This window comes from Oncorhynchus masou, chromosome 32 (genome assembly GCF_036934945.1).
Source record: "Oncorhynchus masou masou isolate Uvic2021 chromosome 32, UVic_Omas_1.1, whole genome shotgun sequence".
NCBI lineage: Eukaryota > Metazoa > Chordata > Actinopteri > Salmoniformes > Salmonidae > Oncorhynchus > Oncorhynchus masou.
This window is the reverse complement of record NC_088243.1, coordinates 19,665,033-19,683,901: the sequence shown is the minus strand read 5'-3', so window position 1 is coordinate 19,683,901 and position 18,869 is coordinate 19,665,033. Positions and strand designations below refer to the sequence as shown.

The 18,869-nt window shown below is 44.1% G+C and overlaps 1 protein-coding gene across 5 annotated transcripts in view; it reads right to left on the bottom strand.

Annotated features, from left to right (window-relative positions):
• Positions 1 to 107: 107 nt before the first annotated feature.
• The window catches only part of LOC135525683 (disheveled-associated activator of morphogenesis 1-like), a 93,381-nt gene continuing 74,619 nt past the window's right edge, over positions 108 to 18,869 (bottom strand). For all 5 annotated transcript variants that reach the window (XM_064953459.1, XM_064953460.1, XM_064953462.1 and 2 more), the window contains 10 exons: positions 17,734 to 17,831; positions 12,142 to 12,226; positions 10,553 to 10,659; positions 5,581 to 5,669; positions 4,617 to 4,785; positions 4,086 to 4,193; positions 3,255 to 3,315; positions 2,884 to 3,015; positions 1,863 to 2,033; positions 108 to 1,607 (listed from right to left, as the gene is read on the bottom strand). In XM_064953459.1, coding sequence (XP_064809531.1) covers positions 1,401 to 1,607; positions 1,863 to 2,033; positions 2,884 to 3,015; positions 3,255 to 3,315; positions 4,086 to 4,193; positions 4,617 to 4,785; positions 5,581 to 5,669; positions 10,553 to 10,659; positions 12,142 to 12,226; positions 17,734 to 17,831 — 1,227 coding nt within the window. In that variant the 3' untranslated portion in view covers positions 108 to 1,400. The remainder of the gene's footprint in view (positions 1,608 to 1,862; positions 2,034 to 2,883; positions 3,016 to 3,254; positions 3,316 to 4,085; positions 4,194 to 4,616; positions 4,786 to 5,580; positions 5,670 to 10,552; positions 10,660 to 12,141; positions 12,227 to 17,733; positions 17,832 to 18,869) is intronic.

The following is an 18,869-nucleotide window of genomic DNA, read 5'->3' as shown; positions in this document are numbered from 1 at the left end:
TTCAATTCATTTGCCCTAGGAAGATATTACCAACAGCTACTTATTGAAGATAGTCCAAGAGGAATTACTGGTTTACTGGCTTGCAAACATAACAAAGATTCAACAAATAATTGACATCCAGGTTTATTACTTTAGTCCGTTTCGAAATAGAAAGTTGTTTAAATAATAAAAAAGCTGTATTGAAAGAACCCACATACCTCCATCATAAATGCTATCACACAGTTAAGGAGGGTGTCGGTAGAAATGTGACCAAAGGTTTTTAGAAGGGTTTTACTAATTGGATCTGACTAAATAACTGAAAAGTTTCTGCTGTACATAACATAGTGAGAAGGTGACACGGGAATTGGCACAATACATAATATATACACATATATGACAGTATTGAACACAAATAAAACATGTATAGGATGCATAGTTTCCAGACTGATATCCACACTGTTTGTCAGGATGGCCAGAAGTAGAGCAATCATTTTTGGTAACACTTTAAATCAAATCGGAGACAATATCCTTTCAAAACTTCAAACTAGGTTCTATACTCTTTTACAATACTGTATATACAGTAAAATATACATTATCTTTTCAACCCATCTTTTGTTGCTGTTTTAATAGATTATTTTCTAAAGGTGAAAGTTAGGGCTCTAATAAAATGGCAATATTGCATCTGTGATTTGGTTTTTAATATATCTAAATCAGGTCTTTGTAAAATTGTGATAAAAAAAACAGTATCAAAATGTGTATCTTGTTGTTATGCTTTTGTGCTCAGCTAAAAAACATTATCACTCATACATACTGGATTGTGCTTCAACAGACACTGTTTCTATGCATGGGGTTGACATCTTTTACTATACCCTTAAGGGAGTCTGACTGAACACAATAGCAGGAAAGATTTTACACAAAGGCTAGTACATTCTCCCGATTAAAACAGGAAATGTGTCTCCGCCAGGGTCACTCAGTGTGTGTGTGTGTTATCCCAGGCTTTCCATTCCACTTCCTGGTTATCTTTGCAGACAGGGAGGGTCAAGAAGAGGGTCCTACTCTAGGGCACCAGCCCTATGCTATTAAAGTGCCCCATTCACGACATGAGTAAAACTGTCATTCAGACCACAGCATTTAAAAATGTAGGTTAACTCAAATAGCTTAGAGTCACTCCTGATCCATAGTTCATGGATTTCATTAGGAGGTAATGTCTGTTTCCAGACAGACACAAGCTCTGGGTTATTGTTGCTTGAGTAGCAGAAGAGTAAGTAGAGGTCTGTCCACCACCTTTCATGCTCATTTCAGTTCTGTTTTAGTAGTGAGTTCTGTCCACTCCAAAATGAAGGGGCGCTAGGCCCATTCCAAGCCACCAGAGGGCAGCATAGCCTAGCTCTAGTAGGACAAAGGATCCGTCATCAGTTGTTTTAGAGGTTCAGTTTGGTGACTGGCCGCTCCCTGCTGGTCTCAGCTGATGAGTTGACGCGCTTGCGGTTGCGTTTCATCTTGGACAGGTCCTTATCGAACACCTCCCCAGAGCGCAGGGCTGAAACAAGGTCGTCGAACTCACCGTCCTCCTCACAGTTCTCCTTAGCCTTCCTGGACTTGTGCTCCTTCTCCCTCTGCTCCTTCAGCTGACGAGACAAAACAGGATTGACTATATGACACACACCTACAGTAGAATATAGTGTGTGATGGATGTATTTGGTGTATTGAGTAAAGTAACAGTACAGCACATGCATTTGAGTGTGTGTTGGTCAAGAGTTTAACAAAAACTCTGGTTTGATACCCATTTGTAATATATGTTGTATAATGACTAGGTGGTTAAAAGGTGACCATAGGTGACTATCTCTAGTGTTTTGGTCGGTGATAGACAATCTTAATCTAACCTGTGCTTCCATGCGGGCCCGTCGCTCCTCTTCATCCTTGCGTCTGCGCATGTTCTCATTCTCCTGCTTGGCCTCAGCGAACGCCTGCAGGAATTGGTCGAAGATTCCGAAGAACTCGTCAGGCTGCATACGGGTTGCATCCTCTCCAAAATGCTGCACTGCCTTCAGGAACTGGAGAGAAAACAACGTTAGACACCAAATACTTTGTAATAAAATGCAATCAACGTGTCACAGGTGATTTCTTTCAGGTTCACTGGGGATGAATGTGTGAGACGTGGGTATGCCACCATATCTGGGTTCAAATACTATTTTAAATTATAACAAATACTTTATATGGGCTCGATTGTGCTTGTCTGGTACATTGGAACCAACAGAATAGTCGTAAAAGTGCAAACTCTGCCCACCTGGCACTCCAGGCAGGGTAGGGCAAACATTCGGTAATTAAAATATTTCAAATATTATTTGAACCCAGGTCTGCTCCCAACAGGTGGTTTCCTCCTCCCTGCCATTGTAAAGTTGAACTTGACACATACATAACCCTCATCCACTGTGCATGTATCAAATACATTCCAAATGGCACTTCATGAAGGGGAGACCCAGGGGGAAAACCATGGCTTTGAAACTGATAGCCTTGACCCATCTCAGTTAAAAATTAACTGCTTATATTCAGAGGTTCCAATGTCTATGCAGGTAGACTGTAACCCTTGAACAAACGTGAGTTACTACATCCTCCACATTGAAATACAGTGAAACACAAGGCATACTATTTCCAAGTATATTGGTTGTTTGAAAAGGTGACTTCAAAGCTGCAGTAAGAACACTTAATGTGTGCTACCTACTTGGTTGTGGCCAAGTATAAAGTTACAGGATTTGCCATTTGCTCTGCCCTTATAAAGTCTTTAAAGCGACCATATTTTAGTTTTATAGCTCCATCAGAGCTCCTAGTAGTGGAGAGAAGCATGAGGAGGAGGGGGCAGACGGACAATGCGGTCCCCAGACCCTGGCCCCCGCCGGTTCTCACCAGCTCCTTGGCCTCGGTCAGAGAATCCTCCACGTCTGAGAAGCTGAAGCTGGCCACGGTGATGAACTGGCTCACCACAGACACAAACTTATCCCCCGAAACCTGAGGAAGACCTCTCTGAAACTCCAGCTCCTATACAGTAGGGAACAGCATTACAGGATAATTATATGACTGTCATCAGACAACCCACAACACAAGGATACGATGTGATATGACAAGGCAAAACTCCAGGCCCTAATCTTTGGAGTTCTGTCAGTGGAAACTTATTGAGACTCATGAACAGGAGGTAGAGGAGTGTCAAGCCCAACTATACTGCCTCTGATACCATGTGTGGCTCCATTAAGGGTAAACCAATAGAAATGGCCACTCACCATTTCCACACTCTTCAGTCCAGAACGCAAGTTGTTGATGTCTTTCTCCAGCTCTGTCATACTGTGGATAAGGGTAGAGGAAAGGGAAGGAAAGGGAGTGAAGAAAGATGAGAGGAGAGGAGGAAAGGGGAAAGGAAAGGGAGGGAGTGGAGAGAGGAGTTTATTGACGTGAAACAATTACAAACCATCTGTGCTCCAACCAAGCCACAACTTAGAGACAGGAAATGTGTGAGGATAAAACCCAACTTCCTTCCTTCTCAGTCAGGAAAGGCATGGATACAGGGTTCACTAGGTTTAACAGAAACTCTAACTTAGATTATCTTTATTTGCGACCTGAATTATTGTAATTGTTTTAATGCTGACTGTTACACTATTGCTTTGTTGTGGTACGATAGGAAACACCTTGACATTTTGAGGATTGCAGGGTTCACAGTTCACACTTTCCACATTTCAAGAGGATCACTAAAATATGGGCTATTAGGACAACCTGTGCCTCTGAAAAATCCAGACAATATAAACATGACCTTTGACCCTCTCTGTAAACACGGCATGTAAGGTAATACAAACAGCAATACGGTCTTTCTACTTAAAGCCAGGCACCATCAATTTGGCTTAGAGAGGAAAAATCAAGAATTACATTGTTTTTGCAAGGTTAATTACACACAGTTACACATAAATGAGAGCAACTTAGGTTTATGAAACAGCATCTCTCTCTGTGTGTGTGTGTGTGTGTGTGTGTGTGTGTGTGTGTGTGTGTGTGTGTGTGTGTGTGTGTGTGTGTGTTGTGTCTGTGTGTTTGTTGATTCAGTCAGCCTTAGTAGCAGCTCGTACTTGACTTTGGCTGCCTCTGGAACACTCTGAAGCTCTTCCTGGAACACGGCCACTTTGGGATACTTATGCTCCAGGATGGTGATCAGGTAATGCAGCAGAGTGATGTTCCTACAAACACATACCACACATTAGAAGTCACATCGCACATTAGAATTCACATCGCACATTAGAATTCATATCGCACATTAGAATTCATATCACACATTAGAATTCATATCACACATTAGAATTCATATCACACTTTAGAATTCATATCACACATTAGAATTCATATCGCACATTAGAATTCATATCACACATTAGAATTCATATCACACTTTAGAATTCATATCACACATTAGAATTCATATCACACATTAGAATTCATATCACACTTTAGAATTCATATCGCACACATCATCACACACGACACACATCAATGCTCTTAGTATGGTGTTATTTGGACAGGTCTATGAACAAAAATGTTTTTATGTCAATGGTAGTTTTCATGTATAAATAAAGGATAAATGCTCAAGCCAGAACATTTCTTACTTGTCAATGCTGGACTTGGTGTCAGCAATCTTGTTGAGTGAGGACACTTTGAAGCCATAGGCGTTCCCCCTCTGACCCTTGTTCATGTAGTTACCAAAGGCCAGGACCACCTCCAGAAGCTGCTTGAGGTTGTGACTCTGCAGCACCTCTTTAGATGCCCTGTTCAGTGCTGGGGAGAGGAAGAGGACGCTACTGTTATGAGGATAAGACATTGGTTAAATGGCACCCTAGTCCCTATGTAATGCATTACCTTTGACCAGGGACCACCAAATAGCACCCTAGTCCCTATGCAATGCATTACTTTTGACCAGGGACCACCAAATGGCACCCTAGTTCCTATGTCATGCATTACCTTTGAGCGGGGACCACCAAATGGCACCCTAGTCCCTATGTAATGCATTACCTTTGAGCGGGGACAACCAAATGGCACCCTAGTCCCTATGTAATGCATTACCTTTGACCAGGAACCACCAAATGGCACCCTAGTTCCTATGTCATGCATTACCTTTGAGCGGGGACCACCAAATGGCACCCTAGTCCCTATGTAATGCATTACCTTTGAGCGGGGACAACCAAATGGCACCCTAGTTCCTATGTAATGCATTACCTTTGAGCGGGGACCACCAAATGGCACCCTAGTTCCTATGTAATGCATTACCTTTGAGCGGGGACCGCCAAATGGCACCCTAGTTCCTATGTAATGCATTACCTTTGAGCGGGGACCACCAAATGGCACCCTAGTTCCTATGTAATGCATTACCTTTGAGCGGGGACCACCAAATGGCACCCTAGTTCCTATGTAATGCATTACCTTTGAGCGGGGACCACCAAATGGCACCCTAGTTCCTATGTAATGCATTACCTTTGACCAGGAACCACCAAATGGCACACTATTCTATATATAGTGCACTACTTCTTTTAAAGGTAGATCATTTGAGCATGGAACATTGTAGGAAAATCCTACCTTCAACTTTAGGTTTGACTTCGACGATTCTTTCAGCAAATTTCTTTTTGAAGAAGAGAGACTGCAGCCTTGGCTGGTAGTGGTTGATTCTGTATTGTAGAAAGAGGTCCAAATATTATGTTTCAATCAGAATTTACATAGACATTACCCTTCACTGAAACTGTTGTGTATTAGACGGGTTGCCTGACGACGTCACAGAAATGATGCGCACGCGTCGATGAGGCATAAAGCCGTGTGTTATGACTCTGAACAGTCAGATAGCTAGCAACAATGACAAGAAGCTGCCTTGTGGAAAATCGTAGGGCGCTTGTTTCAGGTAGTTGTATATTGTTCTTGATTCTATGTCTTGTTTTAAGGTGTTTTGATTCATGTCACCCCTATGCTAATACGACTCAAATTCAAAATAACCAACAACTGTAACAATGTGTTTGATAGACAACACGTGCTTACTGTGAAAATGTATTTGTTTTCAATAAACAGTTGGACTAAATATAGTTGACATGTTTTCAATAATAATTTTCTTCACTAGTAGAAAGAGGAGGAAGGGAAGCGCTACTAAGGTACACAATAGTACATTTTGGTAGATAGAAGGTGCTCTTTGCCACTCTCCTTGTCCCTCAGGATTTCCATCATTGTCTCAGCTGTGATGTGTCCTAAATACTCAAAAGTAATTCATTGTAAATTCCTAATTGGAAGAGGGACTGGTTACAACATTAATTTGCCCTCAGCTATGGTTAGACTGTTGTTGTTCATGTTTTGATGTTCTAGTGTACTATGGAAAATATTGCTTTCTTATTCTTGACACTTCTCCCAGTTATATTTAAGGTTAGAACTACCTTTTAGTCTTCTGATACTTCTAGCTTGGAGTTGTATTTTAATGATAACATAGCGACAGTATTTCACCGTTTAATGTGTATAGTATTGCTTACTAGGTGTGTCTAATCAACTGTGTAACCACTCCCTCTTCCAATTAGGGCTAATTGAAAAGCTGTTTAAAAGAGGACCTTGTATTCGTTTTTTTGTACTCCCTGACGAAGGCCATGCAGCCGAAACGCATCGGTTTAAAAAAAACGTTGTTTTTATTGAGCATGCCATACTAATAAAGGCATTTTAATTAATTATATGAAGAGTGCCTTGGTCCTTTCTTTTTGAGGAATAATTTTCTTCCTCCAAAGTCCCACCTGTCTATTTGATATGACCTTTCCTAAATGAAGTCTATGAACTTTGAATAGAAATACACTTGTTTTGTGGTTTTGTTCAGACATTTGATCAACACAGAGGTTTTGTGACCAGACAACAACAAAAAAATCAGCAAAAAAAGAAACGGCCCTTTTTCAGGACCCCGTCTTTCAAAGATAATTGGTAAAAACCTAATTAACGTCACAGATCTTCATTGTAAAGGGTTTAAACACTGTTTCCTATGCTTGTTCAATGAACCATAAACAATTAAGGAACATGCACCCGTGGAACAGTCGTTAAGACACTGACTCTACTGACTCTGAAAAACACCAAAAGAAAGATTCCCAGGGTCCCTGCTCATCTGCCTGTACGGGCCTTAGACATGCTGCAAGGAGGCATGAGGACTGCAGATGTGGCCAGGGCAATAAATTGCAATGTCAATACTGTGAGACGCCTAAGACAGCACTACAGGGAGACAGGACGGACAGCTGATCGTCCTCGCAGTGTAACACCTCACAGGATCGGTACATCCGAACATCACACCTGCGGGACAGGTACAGGATGGCAACAACTGCCTGAGTTACACCAGGAACGCACAATCCCTCCATCAGTGCTCAGACTGTCCACAATAGGCTGAGAGAGGCTGGACTGAGGGCTTGTAGGCCTATTGTAAGGCAGGTCCTCACCAGACATCACCGGCAACAACGTCGCCTATGGGCACAAACCCACCGTCGCTGGACCAGACAGGACTGGCAAAAAGTGCTCTTCACTAACGAGTCACGATTTTGTCTCACCAGGGGTGATGGTCGGATTCGCATTTATTGTCAAAGGAATGAGCGTTACACCGAGGCCTGTACTCTGGAGAGGGATCGATTTGGAGGTGGAGGGTCCGTCATGGTCTGGGGCGTTGTGTCACAGTATCATCAGACTGAGCTTGTTGTCATTGCAGGCAATCTCAACGCTCTGTGTTACAGGAAAGACATCCTCCTCCCTCATGTGGTACCCTTCCTGCAGGCTCATCCTGACGTGGCCCTCCAGCATGACAATGCCACCAGCCATACTGCTCGTTCTGTGCGTGATTTCCTGCAAGACAGGAATGTCAGTATTCTGCCATGGCCAGCGAAGAGCCTGGATCTCAATCCCATTGAGCACGTCTGGGACCTGTTGGATCGGAGAGTGAGGGCTATGGCCATTCCCCCCAGAAATGTCCAGGAACTTACAGGTTCCTCGGCGGAAGTGTGGGGCAACATCTCACAGCAAGAACTGGCCAATCTGGTGCAGGGACATATTATTCTATTTCTGTTAGTCACATGTCTGTGGAACTCAGTTTATGTCTCAGTTGTTGAATCTTGTTATGTTCATACAAATATTTACACATGTTAAGTTTGCTGAAAATAAACACAGTTGACAGTGACAGGACGTTTATTTTTTTGCAGAGGTTACATACATCTTTCACAAATGATCTTACTGGATTAAATATTCAACATGAAAAACACATTGAATAAAGAAGCTCCATTCCTGCTCCCTGCCCAAACTCTGTTACCACAGCTTCAATGTTTTCAGGAAGGCTAAACACAAAAGGAGAAACGACTCCAGATCCTGTAAGGAAGTCTCTATTCCCATAGTAAATGGCTTGATACATCAAGGAAAAAATGGTGCTGGTACTACACTCACAATGGCACCTGGTCATACGTTTCCTTTCCTATAATCTAGTAATCCAACCTTCATTTGTAACGCAGTAGAGGAATGCCCATTAAAGGACTGCAGAGAGCCCTGGCCCTGGGGTTTCTTTTCCTGCCCTAGCTGAGGGTGTCTCCCCAGGGAGGTTTCATATTCACTCATTAACAACAGTTACATGGAGAGTTCAGCTGCTTGCCGCCACCTTTGCACCAGCCTCCCCATCAACCACAGTCTCAACCACAGCCTCCACCTCAACCACAGCCTCAGCCACAGCCTCAGCCACAGCCTCAGCCACAGCCTCAGCCACAGCCTCCACCTCAACCACAGCCTCACGCTCAACCACGGCCTCCCCCTCAGCCACGGCCTCCCCCTCAGCCACGGCCTCCCCCTCAGCCACGGCCTCCCCCTCAGCCACAGCCTCCCCTACCCCTCAGCCACAGGCTCCCCTACCCCTCAGCCACAGGCTCCCCTACCCCTCAGCCACAGGCTCCCCTACCCCTCAGCCACAGGCTCCCCTACCCCTCAGCCACAGGCTCCCCTACCCCTCAGCCACAGGCTCCCCTACCCCTCAGCCACAGGCTCCTCTACCCCTCAGCCACGGCCTCCCCCTCAGCCACAGCCTCCCCTACCCCTCAGCCACAGGCTCCCCTACCCCTCAGCCACAGGCCCCCCTACCCCTCAGCCACAGGCTCCCCTACCCCTCAGCCACAGGCTCCCCTACCCCTCAGCCACAGGCTCCCCTACCCCTCAGCCACAGGCTCCCCTACCCCTCAGCCACAGGCTCCCCTACCCCTCAGCCACAGGCTCCCCTACCCCTAAGCCACAGGCTCCCCAACCCCTCAGCCACAGGCTCCCCTACCCCTCAGCCACAGGCTCCCCTACCCCTCAGCCACAGGCTCCCCTACCCCTCAGCCACAGGCTCCCCTACCCCTCACCCACAGGCTCCCCTACCCCCTCAGCCACAGGCTCCCCTACCCCTCAGCCACAGGCTCCCCTACCCCTCAGCCACAGGCTCCTCTACCCCTCAGCCACAGGCTCCCCCTCAGCCACAGGCTCCTCTACCCCTCAGCCACAGGCTCCCCTACCCCTCAGCCACAAGCTCCTCTACCCCTCAGCCACAGGCTCCCCTACCCCTCAGCCACAGGCTCCTCTACCCCTCAGCCACAGGCTCCCCTACCCCTCAGCCACAGGCTCCTCTACCCCTCAGCCACAGGCTCCCCTACCCCTCAGCCACAGGCTCCTCTACCCCTCAGCCACAGGCTCCCCCTCAGCCACAGGCTCCTCTACCCCTCAGCCACAGGCTCCCCTACCCCTCAGCCACAAGCTCCCCTACCCCTCAGCCACAGGCTCCCCCTCAGCTCAGATAACATGACTCATGGTAAAGAATAATCTAAAGAAATAATAATCTATTTGCTCACTCACATATTATACTTCTAAAACTAGTTTGGGCATGAATTCTCGTATTTATAGTCCATAGTGAATTACATGGACAGCACTCCAAAAGGTAATACATTTGTTTGACCTACACAGGGAAAAATGCAGGGAAGTGCTGTATATTTTATTCACTAAAGAACAATACCAATCGTTCTACTCTCCCCAAGCCCTCACAGTCAGGACCAATGGCCTTCACTGGGAGATCTGGGTCACAGCTTCATGTCTGGCAGTGATGTCCCTCAGCAGTTACAGTAGATATACCAAAGTGATTTGTGTTAAAAGACGTTGACATCCAGCTAGCACGTGTCACTGAGTGTCATGCTGTTTACATATGCTGCTGTTGGTACTGCAATGATCTGTGTCAATTCCTGTTAACAGTAACGTTGATTCAAGACTAACACAGAACGTGTTGTTATAGTAAAAGACCTGATGAAGACTACATGTTGACAATGAAGAAGCAGTATTAAAGTCAACATCCATTGTCATCCGAGAGCAGCTGAATATTTTCCACAGTTTACCAACAAATAACATGCTGAGGATAGTGTCTAGCACTGCGGGGTTTTAGCAATTTGGGGTTTTGGAAAGCGCATTACAAGTAAAATGTATTGTTATTATTGGGAATGTGGTGTTACACATTCTAGCAGTACCAAAAGTCATTATACCGAACCAAAGTGCGTACCTGCTCATCTCGTACAGGAAGCGGTCAGCCTTGGCCATGCGGTCCAGCTCATGCTTGTGCTCCTCCAGGAGATCCACGTCACTCTTCTCCGGGACAAACTTCAGCAGCTGGACAGGAACAGGACAATTATCAAGAGAGAACTTGTACAGCCACACACTAATACCCTTCTCTCCACTGTGATAGCTGATGTGTGATGAGCTTTCTGGCGCAAAATGTCAGGTATAGGGAGTTTCACCCCTTACTAACTAAAGAGATTTGACAATCTGGAAAAGCGCTATAGAAATCAAATCAATTATGAATTATTATCATTGAAAAGACATGCAGAGTTATCACTGAGATGTGGTAATCTTCTGCTGGAAATAAATGGCCTCTGTGCTCTGAATGTAAATTATGTTTAAATGACTCAGACCTAGAACTCGTAGAACTTTGATCATGTTCCATTGAACAGATGGATTAGGTTGGCAGCTGGACACATTTTTCTTCAGAACTCAGAACAGACATGGCAGTCAGGCAGTATTCCCACTAACAGTATTCAGATGCTTTAAAACCTTGCTAAATAACCTCCGCCATCCAGGCCGGCCGGGCCGGGCCCCACCACTACAAATGCTCCATTCCGTCACTAGCGCACTCCCTATGAACACTGCAGACTTTCTTTAATTAGGGCCCTAGATTAAAGCAATAGCAATGAAAAGTCTTATAAAACTCGATTAGCCTTCAATTACTCACATCTATTTGAAAATACTATACTTTTTCACCTAGTCATCGTCATAGTTATGGGGCGATAAAGAACATGAAGGCTCAGTGGTTTTGAGTGCAGGTTAAAAGGGGACGAGGAGTTTTACGATTACATGTCATCAGTTAGTCATCATCAAAGCAATCATTGGCTTACAGAATTCTCTGCAATATGGTGATACATTTGGCCTGTGTGTTGTACTTCAATCAGAGTAGAAACAGAAAAGGGCTCCCTAAAAAAGAGAGAGAGAGAGAGAGGGGAGAGGGAGAGAGAGAGAGAGAGAGAGAGAGAGAGAGAGAGAGAGAGAGAGAGAGAGTAGGGCTACATGCTGTATCAGAGAGTGAAAGAGAGAGAGAGAGAAAGAGAGAGGGAGAGAGAGAGAGAGAGTAGGGCTACATGCTGTATCAAAGAGAGAGAGAGAGAGAGAGAGAGGAGGGCTACATGCTGTATCAGAGAGAGAGAGAGAGAGAAGAGGACTACATGCTGTATTAGAGAGAGAGAGAGAGAGAGAGAGAGAGGAGGGCTACATGTTGTATCAGAGAGAGAGAAGAGGACTACATGCTGTATCAGAGAGAGAGAGAGAGAGAGAGAGAGAGAGAGAGGGGAGGGCTACATGCTGCATCAGAGAGAGAGACCTACTGTTGTATCAGAGAGAGAGAGGATACCTACTTGCTGTACCAGAGAGTGAGAGGGTGGCTACATGCTGTATCAGAGAGTGAGAGGTGTGCTACATGCTGTATCAGAGAGTGAGAGGGGGGCTACATGCTGTATCAGAGAGTGAGAGGAGGGCTACATGCTGTATCAGAGAGTGAGAGGAGGGCTACATGCTGTATCAGAGAGTGAGAGGAGGGCCCACCTGCTCCAGCATGTCCTTGGGCAGATCCTCGTGTTCGTCCATCGTCATGATGGCCCTCTTGATCTCCTCATTGGTCAGCTTCAGCCTGCAACACAACAGCATTATCATTACCACAGAGGACTACTGTGCATTACATTAAAATGGTCAATAGGAGAGGACATCAGTTTTACCAGTTAATGTCTTGTTATTGATGTGTTAACAGTTTGTTTTAACAGTGATGTACGGTGCTTCCATGTTATGTCCTGTTCAATTTGTGTCGCCTCACACAAAAATCTGTCAATTTAAGAGTTGTAGTATCCATTTTGAAAAGCACTATGAGTATCAGTCATAAAGAGAGAGTCACAAGCTAACGAACCTGTCCCAAACTTTTAGCATTTGCAGAAACAAAGATTTAGTGTTTTACATTTGAAGTCAGAAGTTTACATACATTTTAGCCAAATACATTTAATCTCAGTTTTTCACAATTCCTGACATTTAATCCAAATAAAAATCCCTGTCTTAGTTCAGTTAGGATCACCACTTTATTTTAAGAATGCGAAATGTCAGATTAATAGTAGAGAGAATGATTTATTTCTGCTTTAATTTCTTTCATCACATTCCCAGTGTGTCAGAAGTTACATACACTCAATAAGTATTTGGTAGCATTGCTCCCAAGGATAAACCAGACTACAATTTGTTTTCTGAGGTCTTGGTTGATTTCTTTTGATTTTCCCATGATGTCAAGCAAAGAGGTACTGGGTTTGTAGGTAGGCCTAGAAATACATCCACAGGTACACCTCCAATTGACTAACATAATTTAAAATTAGCCTACCAGAAGCTTATAAAGTCATGACTCCATTTTCTGGAATTTTCCAAGCTGTTTAAAGGCACAGTCAACTTAGTGTATAAAAACGTTTGACCCACTGGAATTGTGATACAGTGAATTAGAAGTGAAATAATCTGACTGTAAACAATTGTTGGAAAAATGTATTGTGTCATGCACAAAGTAGGTGTCCTAACCAACTGTAGTTTGTTAACAATAAATTTGTGGAGTGGTTGAAAAACTAGTTTTAATGACTCCAACCTAAGTGTATGTAAACTTCCGACTTCAACTGGAAGTCCCAGCTACTAGCCCCTAGCCAGCCAGAGATAGCAGGTGTTTTAAGTCCCAGCTACTTGCCCCCAGCCAGCCAGAGATAGGTGTTTTAAGTCCCAGCTACTAGCCCCCAGCCAGCCAGAGATAGCAGGTGGCAGACAGCCTGAACACTGAGGCTGCACTGGCACACCAACACAATCATAATGTGCCAGGAAACCAATGAACACACAGTTCTAAAAGACTTGGGCAGAAACACAGGGTAGCTCTCCACACACACACACAAACAGACACACACACCAGGCTCTAAAGGAGCTAGGCCTGAAGCCCTAGCCTACCACCGCAACCACGGTGCTTTCTGACAGGACTTTGGATGTCTCACAGTCAGCATGCATGATTTAGACACACACGAATGACAGAGCAATTAAGGTTCAGTCATGTCAATATTATTAAATACATATATCCCTTATTCAATGTGTTGGCTAAGAGTGAAAAGGCACGTTAAATGCATCATTTATGCCACTTTGCAGAAAGATAATATTTTCAGTTCTGCAAGCTGGCAACAGGAATGAACCACCACTTGTGACCACAAAAATTGAATGAGACAGGAAGAAATAGAAATAGCTGAATCCCGTAAACTTCGAAGTTTCATTCACAGTTGTTAAATTGAGAATGATAGCAACATGAAATTAACTTAGTAGAAAATACCTCTTTGTTTGTGGTAGCTGCCATGGAGACCAGGGAGGACAGTAATGAAACAGGGGTGGCAAGGTAGCCTAGTGGTTAGAGCATTGGACTAGTAACCGGAAGGTTGCAAGTTCAAACCCCGAGCTGACAAGGTACAAACCTGTCGTTCTGCCCCTGAACAGGCAGTTCCTAGGCCGTCATTGAAAATAAGAATTTGTTCTTAACTGAATTGCCTAGTTAAACACAGGTTAATAAAATACAGTACTAGTCAAATGTTTGGACACACCTACTCATTCCAGAGATATTCTTTATTTTAACTATGTTCTGCATTGTATAATAGTAATGAAGACATCAACACTATGTGCAAAAAGTGTTAAACAAATCAAAATATTTTAGATTTTAGATTCTCCAAAGTAGGCACCCTTTGCCTTGATGACAGCTTTGCATAATCTTGGCATTCTCTCACCCCACACTCTTGGCATTCTCTCAACCAACTTCATGAGGTAGTCATCTGGAATTCATTTCAATGTACAGGTGTGCCTTGTTAACAGTTCCATTTGTGGAATTTCTATCCTTTTTAATGCGTTTGAGTTGTGTTGTGACAAGGTGGGGTTGGTATACAGGAGATAAATACCAAGTCCATATTATGGCAAGAACAGCTCACATAAGCAAAGAGAAACATCAGTCCATCATTACTTTAAGACATGGTCAGTCAAGCCCCAAAATTGCCCTCACTAGAAGCATGTGTTTCAGACATAAGGAAGTGGATGGCTGCAAACTTTCTACTTTTAAACTCGGACAAAACAGAGATGCTTGTTCTAGGTCCCAAGAAACAAAGAGATCTTCTGTTGAATCTGACAATTCATATTAATGGTTGTACAGTCGTCTAGAATAAAACTGTGAAGGACCTCGGCGTTACTCTGGACCATGATCTCTCTTTTGAAGAACATATCAAGACCATTTCAAGGACCGCTTTTTTCCATCTACGTAACATTGCAAAAATCAGAAACTTTCTGTCCAAAAATGATGCAGAAAAATTAATCCATGCTTTTGTCACTTCTGGGTTAGACTACTGCAATGCTCTACTTTCCGGCTACCCGGATAAAGCACTAAATAAACTTTAGTTAGTGCTAAATACGGCTGCTAGAATCCTGACTAGAACCAAAAAAATTGATCATATTACTCCAGTGCTAGCCTCCCTACACTGGCTTCCTGTCAAAGCAAGGGCTGATTTCAAGGTTTTACTGCTAACCTACAAAGCATTACATGGGCTTGCTCCTACCTATCTCTCTGATTTGGTCCTGCCGTACATACCTACACGTACGCTACGGTCACAAGACGCAGGCCTCCTAATTGTCCCTAGAATTTCTAAGCAAACAGCTGGAGGCAGGGCTTTCTCCTATAGAGCTCCATTTTTATGGAATGGTCTGCCTACCCATGTCAGAGATGCAAACTCGGTCTCAACCTTGAAGTCTTTACTGAAGACTCATCTCTTCAGTGGGTCATATGATTGAGTGTAGTCTGGCCCAGGAGTGGGAAGGTGAACGGAAAGGCTCTGGAGCAACGAACCGCCCTTGCTGTCTCTGCCTGGCCGGTTCCCCTCTTTCCACTGGGATTCTCTGCCTCTAACCCTATTACAGGGGCTGAGTCACTGGCTTACTGGGGCTCTCATACCGTCCCTGGGAGGGGTGCATCACCTGAGTGGGTTGAGTCACTGATGTGGTCATCCTGTCTGGGTTGGCGCCCCCCCTTGGGTTGTGCCGTGGCGGAGATCTTTGTGGGCTATACTCAGCCTTGTCTCAGGATGGTAAGTTGGTGGTTGAAGTTATCCCTCTAGTGGTGTGGGGGCTGTGCTTTGGCAAAGTGGGTGGGGTTATATCCTTCCTGTTTGGCCCTGCCTGGGGGTGTCCTCGGATGGGGCCACAGTGTCTCCTGACCCCTCCTGTCTCAGCCTCCAGTATTTATGCTGCAGTAGTTTATGTATCGGGGGGCTAGGGTCAGTTTGTTATATCTGGAGTACTTCTCCTGTCCTATTCAGTGTCCTGTGTGAATTTAAGTGTGCTCTCTCTAATTCTCTCTTTCTTTCTCTCTCTCGGAGGACCTGAGCCCTAGGACCATGCCTCAGGACTACCTGACATGATGACTCCTTGCTGTCCCCAGTCCACCTGGCCGTACTGCTGCTCCAGTTTCAACTGTTCTGCCTTATTATTATTGGACCATGCTGGTCATTTATGAACATTTGAACATCTTGGCCATGTTATGTTATAATCTCCACCCGGCACAGCCAGAAGAGGACTGGCCACCCCACATAGCCAGGTTCCTCTCTAGGTTTCTTCCTAGGTTTTGGCCTATCTAGGGAGTTTTTCCTAGCCACCATGCTTCTACACCTGCATTGCTTGCTGTTTGGGGTTTTAGGCTGGGTTTCTGTACAGCACTTTGAGATATCAGCTGATGTACAAAGGGCTATATAAATCAATTTGATTTGATTTGATCAGAAAAATTTCAAGAACTTTGAAAGTTTCTTCAAGTGTATTCGCAAAAACCATCAGCACTATGATGAAACTGGCTCTCATGAGGACCGCCACAAGACAGGAAGACCTAGAGTTACCTCTGCTGCAGAGGATACGTTCATTAGAGTTACCAGCCTCAGAAATTGCAGCTCAAATAAGAGACTCGCTTGGGCCAAGAAACATGAGCAATGGACATTAGACCGGTGGAAAGATGTCCTTTGGTCCAAATTTGCGATTTTTGGTTCCAACCGCAGTGTCTTCGTGAGACGGAGAGTAGGTGAGCGAATGATCTCCAGATATGTGGTTCGCACCATGAAACATGGAGGAGGAAGTGCGACGTTGTGGGGTTGCTTTGCTGATGACACTGTTGGTGATTTATTTAATTAAAGGTACACTTAACCAGCATGGCTACCACAGCATTCTGCAGCGATGCGCCATCCCATCTGGTTTACACTTAGTGGGAATATCATTTGTTTTTCAACAAGACAATGACATAAAACAGACCCTCAGGCTGTGTAAGAGCTATTTGAAGTGATGGAATGCTGCATCAGATGACCTGGCCTCCACAATCACCCGACCTCAACCCAATTGTGATGGTTTGGGATGAGTTGGACTGCAGAGTGAAGGAAAAGCAGCCAACAAGTGCTCAGATTCCATGTGAAGCTGATTGAAAGAATGCCAAGAGTGTGCAAAGCTGTCAAGGCAAATGGTGGCTAATTTGAAGAATCTGAAATATAAAATATATTTGATTTGTTTAACACTTTTTTGGTTACTACATGATTCCATATGTGTTATTTCATAGTTTTGTTGTCTTCACTATTCTTCTACAATGTAAATATTTTTGAAAATAAAGAAAAACCCTTGAATGAGTAGGTGTGTCCAAACTTTTGACTGGTACTGTAGTTCCTGACCAACATCATCCCATTACAAAAATACATATATCATTCTTGGCTGCACTTGATGCTTAAACACATCGTCAATTATGAAACAGTTTCCCTCAACTCAAGTCGAAGTTGATGTAAATACAGAATTGCCCAAATGGTAGAGTAAATCTGCATTTAATGTAACTTGGCTGTGTACAGTAACAGAGGTCTGTGTGTGTGTGTGTGTGTGTGTGTGTGTGTGTGTGTGTGTGTGTGTGTGTGTGTGTGTGTGTGTGTGTGTGTGTGTGTGTGTGTGTGTGTGTGTGTGTGTGTGTGTGTGTGGAGAGAGCCATTTAAAGCACTCATTAGATGGATACAATCACAATAAGTGATGTCCACTAATATCAGTAGGACATACTTCTGCTATGATGTCATGGGGTAGAAACTGTCAATTACTAACCGAGAGAGGAGGATGTTACAGTTCTGGGCTCTGCGACCATCGATGACTGACAGCTCCTTGACCTTCTTGGAGGTCACCGTGTCATCTTCAGACTCTTTCTGGACAGAGAACATTTGGGAGGGAGAGAAGAGTTGGAACATGAACAGTAATACTCAGTGGATAACATCCAACAGCTGAACTTCACGTTGCGTTCATATAAACACACAGTATTATATAATTGATCATACTTAGGCACTTTTGGATGAAGGCTAGCATGCAGAACACAACAATGTCTTGTTGCACTACTGTATATGACCTTAAATGACACATTAACAGAGCCAAAGTTTGACCGCGTTACTGTTTAATAAACACACAATTGTATATCATTCATCACACTTAAGCACTTTTGGATGCAGTATTTGCTGAACACAGCAAAAGCTTGTGACTACATGACCTTAATAATACTCTCTCTGGGAGAAAGAGCCACACCCAGTACACCAGGGTTGTATTCATTAGGGCACACCCAACAAAATGTTTTGCAACGGAAAACAAAAATGAGCGTTTTTTTATGATACAAGTCCATGTAATCCCTCCCTGTTTCAGTAAGTTTTCATTTTGTTCCTAATGAATACAGTCCATGAATAACAGTGCCCCAAGGCTGTTTGGTGGAGGGCTGTGGCTGACTCACACCTGCATTCATTTTAGCTGTTGAACAACGGCAATAGGAACAAGTATTTTTATTAAGGCTTCTTCCATTTCCCCACCTGCTGTCTCATATTATCTTCATAAAAAACTATGGTATAGTAACCGGTCAGCAACAGGCAAATAGACACCAGATAGTGACACACACACACACACAACAATGCTTGACAAAATACCCATATGCATATGCACCATCAACCTTAACAAAAGCCCAGGATGCACAGGAGACACACAGTATGAACAGAAAACAGAAGATTGTTCCTCTGACTGGGTCAGTATATGAAACTGCCAAATGGAGGACAGCTGGGAAACAGGCTGTGTGAAATGGTGTGTTTGGCGAATAAGTGCTTGTTTTTATTTGGGGGGGCTTCACTCAAAGAATACAGGAGAGATTTGTTTTTGGAAAACGGATATCTGGCACTTTTTATAGTTGCAAGACTCCAGCTGCTTGCAGA